Consider the following 13538-nt stretch of genomic DNA (forward strand, 5'->3'; position numbering starts at 1 on the left):
ATCGTCTAGAAAAATTATACCGCATGTTGTAATCTACCCAAGCAACCAAAAGTCGCGTTTTTACTTAAAGATGGAACTCCGAAGTTCACATTTGGCTGAAAAAATGTTTTACGGGAACTTCAGGTGACTGTTGTCGCGTAAAAGTTACTCAGGAACTTCCATCGCCCTTTGAAAGGTTAAACTATCGATAACGGAACTTCTAAGCGCTTTTAATGGAACTTCTTTCAAGAAGGTCGATAACGTTCGCGTAACATTCCAAAACGCATCATTAAGATACTTGAAGGTGTTTTAAAGAACCTATATGGGAATTCTAAGCGACATGTCAAAAATGTCTGTCAATTTCTTGTCATGGTATTTGTTTTGTTTATGTCTGCACTGATATTTACAAATGGAATTCAAGATTTTTTCGAATTTTTCCAATAAATGTTAAGATATTCGAATAAATTTTTGATGATGCGAATTTTTGTTATGATTCATATTGTGTACTGAAAGTCCTTTGAACGAAATAAGATACCTTCTATTGACCAACCCACTCAATCATCCCAAATGACATTAAGTTTAAATACTAATCATTACAGTGGCAATTAACTATTGCTGGATTGGTCGAGAGGCTGGTGAGTTTCATTGCAACCTAGAGAGCAGCGGTTCAATTCTCTAGGCGTGTAAGCAGCTTTTGTAATCAAAACAATATAATTAAAATCAATGAGATAGACCATGATAGACCGGCAACCTAGCAATCTGACATGTGGTTGTCAGAGCAATCTGTCAATCGGATTTTTTTTTTCGGCGCGTAGAAGTTTCTTGACATTCTCTTAGAAGCTGAATAGCGTTCTCTACAGCCACCTAAACGAACTTGAAAGTAGCTTTAAGAACTTAAATTTTGGGCTGATTAGCATTCTCTTCAGACACAAACGAGAGCTGATTAAGCTTCTATGGAACCTTTTTAAGGGAATTCTGGTTGCTTGGGTAGCTTCCGATAGAGCATTCACATGAAGATCTAGAATGGAGATATCCTGGCATTTTCCGGTGGAATATACGCTAATCCGATCAAAATCGAACGAGGTGCATAGGACACTTTCACCCACAAGTTTTCAATGCTACTGGTATTCCCAATACCTCGCTAGGCACCCAGCTTGTTGTTGTTGTTGCTTTTTTGTTACGGGACTTTAACCTTAAGGTTATTCGTCCCTGCTGTGATGGATCATATTTTGGATAGTAATTGTGTGTCTTCTAGGAATCGCAAAAGTTGTTTCTCATAGGGAGGTGATAGTACTAGCTCCAGGGTGGTATCCAAATCGTTTGCCGAACGTTCAGTACTATAGGCAAGGCATTCTGATAATAAGTGGGGAACTGAGAGGGCAACACCACAGGTAGAGCAGATAGGGGGTCTGTTTTTTCAAGAAGGTAATTATGGGTTAAGTTAGTGTGGCCTATACGTAGGCGAGTGAGGACTCTTCGATGCAGGGGTTTGGGGTTATCGGGCCAACGAGTTGTGATAGGTTTGATTCTCCTCAACCTGAAATGACAATTTTTTCGCCATTCTTCATCCCAGCACTCTCTTAGAGTCTTTTTGACCCAACGGGTAAAATCTATTTGGGGAATTTTCACTGATTCGATTATGGATTCACGGCCAATGTCGGCAAGTTTGTCGGCTACTTCATTTCCCGCAATCCCACAGTGCCCTGGGATCCAGCAAAACTGCAGGTTATTTTTAAGTGCGGAGATTTCTGTTTCGAGTAGCCAGGGATGTTTGATAGTGCAAGATTTAATTTGTTCGAGGCAGCTAGCTGAGTCGCTAAAAATGACAGTTTGGACTCCTGGTCTGGTATGTGAAGTGGAGGCTATCATAAGAGCCTATGCTTCTGCACTAAAGATGGAACAGGGGGGTGGTAGAGAGGAGCTAAATTTTTTGGTCGAACTATAAATTCCATATCCGATTTTCTCGTCGGCAACCGACCCGTCAGTGTATATGTGTTCTAGATCTTTATATTTTCTATGGATTAGGGATCGGAAATGTTGTTGTATTTTCACTGGGGGATCACCTGCTTTGACTAGCTTCATGAGGGAAAGGTCTACTTTGGGGGAGGGTTGATTCCAGGGTTCTGTTTTGGTTCTGGGTAGGGTTGCTATGGGTGGGATATTTTGTTTGGTTAGGGAAGATAGGAGATGGTTGGCTCTGCGCACAAGTGGTACGTCTTCACGACCTTTTAGGCTAAGCCATCGCACTGCCTTGTTGACTACATTCATAGTAAGATAGTGAAGGCACCCAGCACTGATGTCAATTGAATTTATAGCTCTTCAATGCTAAAATACATGCCCCCATTAAACAACTTATAACTTTTTTGCCTAATAATATACGAAGTAACGGTATTCGAAAAAGTTATTCAGCGGGGAATTTCCCTTAGAGAATTTATAAATTGGCACAGAATTCATTAGCAGGCTCGGTTCCACAGAAGAAACAAAAATTGTGATGAGTTTTCAGTACAAAATATTCAATTTTCCCATACAAACATAAAAGTACAAATTTACTGATTAATTTACAGATTAAATTTAAGAAATGACCCCAAATCAACTCAGTCTAATGGGCAATACCAGGACGTTGTTTACGATTACGATATTCAGCTAGGTAATTTAAAAATTTTCATCGATTAAGACAGTTGAAATTGTTTCCCAAGTTCTTTCATTTTTTTACCAATAAGTTAGAATGAATATTCTTCTAAATACATTCTGCTCCAAAGATCTGATTACAAAATAATTTCTAAGGTTTATATAAGAATGTTTCAGAGGGCTATAAAATTATAATTTCAATATTTATCTACGAGTTTTCAACAGGTTTATTAGTCAACACCATTCCATACAAATTTCTTGGAGAGCCAACAAAAAAAAAACTGGCTACGGATTCGTAGCTCTAAATTCATACAGTATTCAACAAACAAAATTACTTCCATTCAACATCTGACCAAATGCGTGCATCCATTCTCCAATCAACAATCTCATCTCTCCTATGTCTCGGTTCCATTTCCAACAAATCAATTTTCCAATTAACACATCTCTCGTGTGCGTACACATCATTTCCGTTTTTTTCTTTCTTTCTTTCCATCTATCGATCGATCTCCTATCGTCCATTAGCGGCCGATCTCGAACAGCTAAACCGGTTCCCGTGCGGGGGATACAGTGATGAGTCAACGGTTGTCTATCTGCAGCATCCTTGCGTGATACTGACGGCCTTGGAGGTGAGTAAAATCGCTTATGCGTTGAACAAATAACAACAGAAAATGGAATAAATGCACACCTCAGTTATTGCAATCGTGTGCCAGTTTCCAACTATTGTTGCCTTTTTTGCTTTTTTTAATGAAGGATTCTCTCTTGGAAAACCATATAAGGTTTTGAGGCTTTCTTCGTGGTTACGGATTGCCCATTTTAGTATTGGATGAATGTTTAACTTTTTCGTGTATGACTTCAAAAAACTTACAATACTCTTGTTGTTTTCCAGGTTCTCGGATACCGAGTGGTCGCGTCATCCTCGACGGCGGTCAAACAGGACTACAACGAGTATATGTGGACTATGCGAAAGGAGTTTAGCGATCCAGAACCTTACAGCTGCGAGTCAAGTGCATCGTCTAACAATCTCACCGTTGAGCGGGATAATTTGGCTAACTTGGGCCGTGAGGTGAATAGCCAACATCAACAACAACAACAATCCTCCACCTATCTACCACCCCCCATCAGTAAGCTAGACGTCCCGGAGTAGGGCAAGCGGCGGCGCCTTGGACCGATATTTGTCGTCTGTGTTAACTTTCGTGTCTTCGTAATTAACCGTGCTTGATCTGTGTTAGGAAGATTTTAACGATTTACACATTATAACAATGGAAACGCCCAACTCACAGACCACGACACAAAATGTGGTAACGGTGCCGATTCCGATCCTACCGGCCGAGGGTACCTATGCGTACGTTTTTGTCAAGGGTTCCCTGTACGCACGGGATAGTGCCATATTCGGTTGCTCGGCTGACGAGGTTCAAGCGCTCTCGAAGCGCTTCCAGATCAGCTCGGTTCCGATCGATAATGGGGTGCTGATCAAGGTCGCTCCCTCGCTGATCATCAACTCACTGGCTCAGCTGGGCTACAAAGTGGTTTCCAGCACTGGTGAGGCGGAGATCGTGTGGACTCTGCAACGTGAATTGTAAAAAAATGGAAACCTGACCTCACCTTTACGAAGCGATAAAATCATCGTTACTATATTTGCTAGGAAACCTTTTTGGCTATCTCAACATTTCCGCAGCTCCACGTGACAACTTTTATCTTCCTCCAGTATTTTTGAAAACCCTATAAACTGTGTAAATCTGCCACCATTTCAACTGATCCACACATGAAAAAAAAGTCAAAACACTGGGTGCTTATGTTGTGTGATTAAATTACCATTGAACCACAATACCTATACGAACCTACTGGAGTTTGCCAACAAATCTAATCCAAGCTGTTATACTTATTTTTACATACATAAATCATCATCGTCGTTGCCGTGTCGTTAAAGCCTGCAAACGCCTGTCGTAGTCCTTCGCCCCCACCCAAAGCCATCACTCTTACGAACGGTCACGGGATTACAAACGGAAACTGTAACGGTCATTCTAAGGATGCCCCACGACCAGCGGCTCGGCGATCATCATCATCATCATCATCAGCAACAGGATCAAGCGCACCAATGCAACTGCACTAGTACTCCAGCACCCGCCACACAATCGCTGGACGAGTTGGAGTTCGAGCGGGGTATCTGGACAGCTGGTGGGTATTATGATCTTTAGGCCTCGTTTTCACAAAATTTCTAATTGATGCATGCATAAATAAAATTTTGCGCACATTATAACAGTCGAGAAAGCGAGCAGTTCGAGCTTTTGTCTGCCTTTGTCTCCCTAACCTAAACTCACATATGGTGGAAAGAGAAAAATATTGTTTGGCAGATTTGACAGCTCATGTGAAAGCTCCAGCAGAGCCTTCAACTGTTATACAGACATCAAAAGTCTACATCCAGGGGCTTTTTTTATTGATGAGTGCAACAATTGCACTTAAATTTCTTTTTAAAAATCATTGAATATAGTGTTTTAAAAGTTCTATGAGTATTAAAACAAGTTCATATCAGTTTTAAAAAAATATTCTGATATTTTGAAACTCAAAATTAACTTCAAAAGTGTGTATATTACGAATAAAAATTTAAAGATGAATGCATCAATACGTATACATGAATAATGAAATTTGTGAAAACGCGGCCTTAGTTTGTGAAAATTTCGGACTCTAAAAAAGATCTTCTTATTTCAGCCATTGATAATGATACATCGAAATTGACAACGCTCATAGGTAGGGGACATTTGAATGATAGGGACCAGTCTGGCTATACCGCACTGCACTACGCTGCACGATGTGGTCACCAGGAAATTTGTCGGCGATTGCTGGACAGTGGTATCGGTGTTGACGAACAAACGCATGGAGGGGCAACGGCACTGCATAGGGCCGCTATGATGGGTAAGTGGATTCCTTACACTAGTAGCTACCTTCCAGGTGTTGAAAAGCAATTTTTTCTATCATTTTATCAGGTCACTCGAAAATAGTCAAACTTCTTTTGGAACGCAAATCGAACCCGCTGCTCCAGGATAGTGATGGTAAAACTGCGCTCCATCGTGCCGTCGAACGTGGTCATCTGGAAACGTGTCAAATATTGCTGGAAAACCACCGGGCAGCTGCCACTATCCGAGATAACAAGGGGAATACTCCGCTAGAACTGATCAGTGTCACCTCACCCCACAAACAGCAGTTTGATAAATTATTCAGCGTTTGATACACAAATAAAAAGCCGTTTGAAGAGTTCGCTTCTCTGTTGTAAGCACAACTTTAATCGATGTACATTTTCTTAAGTTTTGAACAACATGAAGCACGTGTTTGAGCTTCCGCTCTATCCCGGCTCCCGCGCATTGGAAGCACTTTACTGCTGTAGCAACAAAATAATAACTAGCGATTTGTGATAGTTGCTCAGAAGGTATTGCATTAGTAAAGCAGAAACAAACAAAAAATCACCGGCATCGTACAGAATTTTAGAAATCATCGATGTTATTATCACCCTCATGTTTTGCATAGTTTTATGATATCCGGACCTATTTCCTCGAAAAAGTAAATATCCTATATTTTAAAGTGTTTTATAAAGTGATTATTTTAGAAGGATGTTTCACGGTCACAGAGTTTGTTGCAAAAACCCTTTGTACTGTTGAGAGATGAAAAAAAAGCAAAAATAGGCAAGTCAGTGTGTTTAGTTTGCACACGTTTTCTTGTAGTTATTAGATATGTTGATGTGGAATAAATGTGTATCTAAAGTGACCCAATTTGTGGAATGGAAAATATCCGAATGCCAAATTTTCTGCAGTTCTTTCATTTGAAAGCAAAAAAACGGACATATGACTCCTCGGTCATTACGGAGTTGAAGTTTTTATTTTTTTTTTAATGTCTTTATTATAGAGAATTTCAGCTTTCAGTTGGTTCATCGGAGTTGAAGTTGAAACCTGCTGTCCCGATGTTATTGAGCGTTTAATACAATACCGTTATCCATTTTGCTGCTACATTGTCAAAGGGTTCCACAGCCATCCTCGTGTCGATTCACTACTATTTTTCTATCATCATAGACTAATTTCAGCAGCTAAAAGAATTTAATCAGACAGGACAATATCGTAAAAACCTTGCACAAAATTGCGTTCTGTGCTTCGATAACATGGAACAGTTTCTCAGGGAATCCTCTCTTTCTTAATGCAGCACAGATATTTTTTTTGGATGAGACCGTCGAATGCTTTTTTTCAAAAATAACAAACAACACCATGTCGGTTATGCGTTGGCCTAGAAAGCCGGAGATTGCGGGTTAGAATCCTGCACAGTCAGTAATTTTTCGTCGTATTCTAAATACAAATTTAACCATTTTCTTCATATTCAATCTAATCTTTCCCGATTCATTTCTAACCAACAGAAAAGAATTCTGGAATACGTTGACTTGTTCTAGTGTTATTCGCTGCGTTGGGATGTGGCCCTTAGATGATAGATGAATCATCTTCATCTAGTTAGCATGAATTTCTCTTTAAAATAAATCAACAGAAGTTTTTTTTTCGGGAGCCCCGTACGATTGCGTCCTTCGATGTTCTGCAGGACCAATGCCGGTTGACTCCGTTTTATTCGGAAGAGTTATCTCTTCGGGTACACTCCCACTTCCCCGGGTGTCGAAAATTTACACTTTCACACTACTATCAATATTGTCCTCGGAATTCTTTCTTAGATACTGTCCTTTTACTTTATCTCGGTCGTTTGTTTGTGTTCAATCAAATATGAAATTTCCAAATAACACTCACATTCACTAGCCGCTCCCACTCTACATCTTGGTATCCTTGGCACCCTGCAGGGCCTGAGTCATGTAAAGTTTGGCCAACGATTGGGAACAGAATTGGGAAATGTGCTGGGCGTAGGTGTTGATCTGACCGGAAACGATCATCGGGTTTAGCCTGGGTGGAACCGGCAGCGGACGGTACAATTTCGTGACTTCTTCCTCCGGTAGGGCAGGTTCGCCCTTGGCAATACGTGCCGCATTTTCCTGTGCATGCCTAGCCAGCATGCGATGCTTGTCCTATAGATTGAAAAAAAGGATTGAATCAACTCATTCTAGTTTGAGAGTTAAATTCAAGAATTTTACCTGTTCCTGGCGGATCACCAATTGCTGATACTTGTTGAATTTGTTAGCTTCCTGATTAAGTTCATCAACGCGATCCATCAAACAGCGCAAGTGGCTCTCGAGTACTCCGGCCGTGCCCAGATCCAGGAAATGAGTTCCCTCCTCTTCCGGAACCATTTCGACCAACTCCGACATCATGATGTTGCAAAGAGCCGAGTTCTTTAGCACAATCGGAACCTCGATGAACAGGTTCTCGTAGCCCACCTTCAGATTGCGAAGGGCTTCAGGTGTAAATTCACCTTCCTTGTACATGGCGATGGCCTGCGGGGTCAACCGATAGGCCTTCAGCGTCAGGAAACCTCGCTTCGATTTTTGCGTATCGTAGATAACCACCACCGATTCCTCGATACTGGTCTGGTAGTGATACTGCGATTCCAGCAGCGGCAAAGACAAAAAGTTGCCCACATCGGCACTCTGGTACCATCCCACGTGGAAGTGATCAACGTTGACCAACCGAAGACGACGCATCATGTTAAGCTGATACTCTTCCTCGTCGATGGTTTCGTCAGAGGACTTCGGAAACGGAAAACAGTTGGTGATTTCCAAACGATCGTCCACGACCAGACCGAGCAGGGCACCCTGGGCCACCTCCATGTTGCTCAACGATTCTTCGTGGCAATGTTTCACCATTTTCATCGCAGCCTGGAAAGAGTGGAAAATATAAACTTAACATAAACTTGCGTAATGCTGGAAAGGGTTCCCGAATAACAAAAAGAGTCATTTAACGGGCTCAAAAAAACTTATTCAGCTTTCTCAACTGAAGCATGCTATACAGCCTAAAATTTAAGTTCGTTATATAACTTTAATCGCCGTAATTTTTATGATTCTAATTTTAAGTGGCATACTCCGCGGAAAACTAGAGAATTTTATTTTTATAGAAATATGAAAGAAAGGTGGATAGACACAGGAATTAGTGCGCCAATAGAAGAAGGCTTGGTAGGTGTAGAAATTTTGGGCCAGAGGGCATGTTTGTGAAAAGCTCCCGTGAATTGTAAAGCCTTTGCTCTACACTAGCTAACTATGCATGAGAAACTGAGAAACAGAATTCCCATGTATACAGATCCCGGCACAATCCGTGTGGAGCACATGTCTCAGATTTAAGCCTTTTTCTTCAGATTTGAGTATGCATCTCCTATACTCTCAAGGCAAAAAAAGCTTAAATCTGAGGAAAAAAAAGCTTTAAACGAGTTTCACGAGCACTTATTTAAAAGATGTTGGTCACACGATACATAGACAAATCCTGTATCATTGCCGGGATCTGGCTTTTACACCCACCTCAAACGAGCATAAGCGAACAACGGTAACAACCCATGGGCGTACTGAGCTTTTCTTATGCGAGGACAGTTCAAGCGACGTTGCCTTTTTTCAGATTCTCGCTGCGAGTAGTTGCTATTTGCATTATCGCATTAACTTACTAGCATTAACAATCTCTTTAAAACGAACAGAAAAAAACGTACAAAATGATAAAAGTTGGTAGAATGGTAGAAATAAACAAATGCCCGAAATTAGCAATTACCAGAAATTAACAAATGCATGAAATTAACAAATGCTAGAAATTAACAAATGCTAGAAATTAACAAATGCAAGAAATTAACAAATGCTAGAAATTAACAAATGCTAGAAATTAACAAATGCTAGAAATTAACAAATGCTAGAAATTAACAAATGCTAGAAATTAACAAATGCTAGAAATTAACAAATGCTAGCAGGGTTGGTCGGCTCTTCTTAAACAACAAAGAGCCGGGAGAAAACAACACTGTTTTTAGTTCGGCTTCCGAGTGTAATCCTCTTTCGCTGATCGTGCTCCACTCGTTACCCGAGTTTACACGAGCTGTAAGTGACTCGCACGGTCGCACGGCAAGTGTGAGAGCGTTCGCATCTGAGTGGGAGAAAGAGAATTCTTAACAAAGAGCGCTCTGTGTTTCAGTCATACACCTCAGAGTAAATGAAGAAAAAAATTATATGGACTCCCGCCACATAACGTAAAAAAAATAAAAACAATTTCTGCCCACTGCTGTTAGCTGTTTTGGATTCTTTTTTCTTGCAAAAGGTAGCGTTCGAAGAAGAGGTGCCAGGTGGTTCAGTCAAAAAATCAGGACACCGCGAAGAACAAAAACATGATTTTTCAGGACATCAGTAGATTGGTGGAAATACAATGCAGCTCTTCTTAGATTGCATAAATTGAGGCGAAATAGCGGTGCAGTAAACGCCTTAATTTATGCAACAGAAGAGAAGAGAAGTTAGGAGGCTTGTAGTTTATACCAAAAAACACCGTTCAAAATATCATCTGAACCGAAGATTACCATTGGTTTAAGAAGTTAAACTGTTTTTATTACAAAATCAATTGGAATTAAGATCAAGACGGCTTCTATAAATTCAGGACACCTCTGGGACCTTTGATTTGGATCTTTTCTCGTGAACGTACCAAGAATAAACTGAGTTAGCTCTGAGATTTCTCCTCAACACAATGCGCTACAGATTTTTCCGGAGAAGGGAATTCTCTTCATCAGCGGATGTGAATGCTCTCGCTCACTTTTATGTGTTGACAGATTGGGGGAGCAGACGAAAAAAATGCACTCTCTTTCACTGGACAAGTCGATCTGAGGAGTTTTGCCACCCATGAATGTTAGAACTTAAGAGAAACTAGAAATTTAAAAAAAAGAACTCGACAACAAACAAAACTTTGGCATCTTTTTTCATGGCGTTGTCTTCGGACTACCCATTTTATTCTGAGAACGTAGCCCAATTTTTGCTACCTCAGCATGGTTAGTAAGCATATCGAATGGGTGCTTCTTCAGCCCAAGTTTACAGATTTTCAACAAGTCTAATTGATTATCAAGTAGCACTTTAACTTAACTAACGATTAAAACTTACCAGGCCATCGCACTGGACGTACGAAATGGTATTATCGACTTCTTGTGTCGCACGACGATTTTGACCACGACTCGCCATTTTTTGAGCACTACCGAAAGAATGAAGCGAAAGAGCAAAAGTGACAGCTTGAACTGTGAAGCGCGGTGAACGCAACACGGATAAACGGAGGCAGAGAAAAAGCGCAAATCAACTGTGGCAAAATGACGTAAAGTGCTGTCCTCATGTGTGAGATAGCGTAAGTTGTGATGTGAAATGTCGACACAGCCAAAAATTATGAAAAATGTACGAAATCTCTTTAAACATTATATTTTCATGAGAACAACTATTTTTTCAGCAGAAAAAAATATCATTACTTCTATTCTTATTTATGATTAATCGAATAGAACCCGATATATTTGAGCTAGTGACCGGCACATTAAATTTTATTTTGTGACGCATGTTAAAATATCAAAGATTCAATTAAATTTCAATCTTCTATTTTGAAATTTCCCTGTATTTTGCGATATTGGAAAAAAATTAACAACAAATAAACTTCATAACATTTTTTCTTTGAAGTCAGTATCGCTCGCAGTCTTCGGGAAAGTTGATCATTGAATTAAATTTTTTATTTTTAAAGGCTCAGTTATGCCAAATAAAATATAAAAATATGTAAAATGAAGTTTTACCTATTTTTGAAAGTTTTCTTGAAAATTATCTAATTAAAAATTACGTAATAGAAAAAAGAGAAGGTATATGATCTTCGAAAAATAGATTTTTCAAAATTCGAAATCTACTTTCTGGGATTCATTTAGTCGGTTTTGGGCACCTGAGAGCTACAAATGAAATACTTTGAATTGGCCTCAAAAATGAAGAATACAACTAAAAACACAACTAATGAAGTTTTAAAAAAAATGAAAATGAAAAAGAAGACAAAAACTAATGAAAATATAAACATAACAAAAACCATATAAATCAAAATAAAAAAAAAAAATAATAAAAATCACAAATTATTTTTAAGAAATGTTGCCCATTTTAGTTATATTGCGGTTACTGGAATAATTTCTAACCGCGCGACGGTAGACTTCCGTGGGGTTGGCTAGCCGGAGCAGTAAACACTGTTAAAAAAATCACTCTCACTCACTAATTTTATTGAAAAGTTTAGAAGTAAATTCTTGAATAATAAATCTTTTTTTTTTGCAAGAGCTAGGACAAAGCATGAAGTCATCGGAATAAAATATTATTATCCTTGGAATTCATTGAGATTGAATTAATTACGAGCGCGCAAGCATAACTTGGGAACTTTTCAAGGAAATGCTAGCCATTCTGCTATGTGAGGGTAAAATTTGAAGAAGTTTTTTTAAGGAAGTTCTCCCCTCTTCTGGGGAAGAGGATGGAAGCTTCTACATTATTGAAAACACATTTTTCTATAACCTGAGAATTAACGATTTTGGCATGACGAAGATTTTGATGCGATAAATGCGTCTTTGATACTCTTTGACTTTTTATGCTGGTTGAATTCGATTTTGTTGTCGTTAAAATGTAACAAATCGTTATGAGAAGTTAAAAAAAGTAGTTTTGTACGGTTAATAATCTAGTATAGGAAATAAGATCATACATATAGAAAAAATTGGACGGCGCATTCAAAACTACGAAATTTGTGCGATCTGTCAAATCAGTATAAAATCTGTCGGATTTCTTCACGCTAACCGCTTTTCATTTAAGCTTTATACGGATAACTGCGACTTCAAAACATTGCACGAAATCCATCTTTCAATGAAAGGGACAATATTCTTGAATATTTTTATCGACTCGTGCTCAGCGGACACATTAATTTGTAATTAATGTGGTGAATGAAAAAGAAACAAAAAAAAATTCTACCACACATTTTTTCGTGATTTTGTCCGCTGGTTGAATAATCATCCTTGAACAAGTGTAGAATTTTTACATTTTCCGATGCCGTAAAAAACTATACCCAGTATGACGGATTGGCTTAAACTACAAACTTTTTACTGGTTGAATCATCCTATTTCAACAATGTTGGTGTAAAAATATTTTTCGAACAATGACCCAATTTTTTTTCAATCAATATTTTCATAATTCATTTCCAGTCTGGGGTAAGATGCAACAAAATGCAATTCAAAGAGACACCTTGTAAATCTCGTTTCCATATGTTGGAATATGATTTTGTTTTGAATCACGCATTTGTCAACAATGAAATTTCATTCATCCAAACATTTATTTTTATGATTTCAGCTAGTAGAATTTTTGTAGTATTTTTTACCCCTAAATGTATGCAATATCCTTATTTTCAGAAAAAAAAATAGTTTCAAGAGAACCAGAAATTACTGCAATTGGTGTTTTAATGCGTAATGGCTTTTATGGCATCTAAAATTTATCAAAAACTATCCATTTACATACGTTTAAATTAGATTTTTCTTAAAAATCCAAGTTTGTTGCAAGTTACCCCTTTTTCTAAATACAGTGAAAATCGCATGTTTTAAAAAATATTAAAAATAACTGAAGAAACCAATATTTTTTCTGACTACGTCAGTTTGATGTCCCACTAACCTTAAAACTTTTGATGCATAAAGGGTATGATTTATCTGTGGATGTGAGATTTTTTGAAGCCATTGAAGTTGAAAAGTATTGCACGTTGCCCCAGTTGAAGGTATTTGATTCTTCAATATAACGTTACCCCTTTTTACATAAAACCAAAGCATTTTTAAAAACATTAACCGCGAGCGCTAAGAAATCTTAACCGGACAACATCAAAATTAGCATTCTATATCTCTTAAACCACATATTAAATAAATTTATAACATTTCAGTCATGCTTCTTAGCAAGCGCGGCAATCGAAAAAACGAGAATTCTCGTATTTGGTGGTATGTGTCAATGAATTCTGAATTTAAACGCAAAGCCCAAACTATACAAT

General features: G+C 38.6%; 3 protein-coding genes across 5 annotated transcripts in view; 2 read left to right on the forward strand and 1 right to left on the reverse strand.

Moving 5' to 3' along the window:
• Nucleotides 1-6363, forward strand: part of LOC129746591 (ankyrin repeat domain-containing protein 39-like) — a 52178-nt gene extending 45815 nt beyond the window's left edge. Inside the window, exons 3-6 of one of the 3 annotated variants that reach the window (XR_008737321.1) lie at nt 3130-3233; nt 3494-3670; nt 4535-4786; nt 5314-5450. Coding sequence is in view for 2 of the 3 variants with exons in the window: in XM_055740327.1 (XP_055596302.1) it covers nt 4635-4782; nt 5314-5517; nt 5589-5830 (594 nt within the window). In the remaining variant the exon portion in view is untranslated. Of the gene's footprint in view, nt 1-3129; nt 3234-3493; nt 3671-4262; nt 4787-5313; nt 5518-5588 lie in introns of those variants that run through there. The other 2 variants (XM_055740327.1, XM_055740326.1) reach the window with 2 other exon arrangements.
• LOC129746592 (uncharacterized) lies at nt 3718-4187 on the forward strand. Its single transcript, XM_055740328.1, has one exon. The coding sequence runs from the start codon at nt 3867-3869 to the stop codon at nt 4185-4187; it is 321 nt and encodes a 106-aa protein (XP_055596303.1). The 5' UTR covers nt 3718-3866.
• A 187-nt stretch (nt 6364-6550) lies between the features above and the next one.
• Nucleotides 6551-10742, reverse strand: LOC129745517 (eukaryotic translation initiation factor 3 subunit H-like). The gene is made up of 3 exons (XM_055738627.1): nt 10628-10742; nt 7715-8395; nt 6551-7648 (listed from the first exon to the last, which is right to left on the reverse strand). The coding sequence occupies exons 1-3, from the start codon at nt 10703-10705 to the stop codon at nt 7397-7399; spliced, it is 1011 nt and encodes a 336-aa protein (XP_055594602.1). The 5' UTR covers nt 10706-10742; the 3' UTR covers nt 6551-7396.
• Between the last annotated feature and the right edge of the window lie 2796 nt (nt 10743-13538).

This window comes from Uranotaenia lowii, chromosome 2 (assembly GCF_029784155.1).
Source record: "Uranotaenia lowii strain MFRU-FL chromosome 2, ASM2978415v1, whole genome shotgun sequence".
In the NCBI taxonomy this organism is placed as follows: Eukaryota; Metazoa; Arthropoda; class Insecta; order Diptera; family Culicidae; genus Uranotaenia; species Uranotaenia lowii.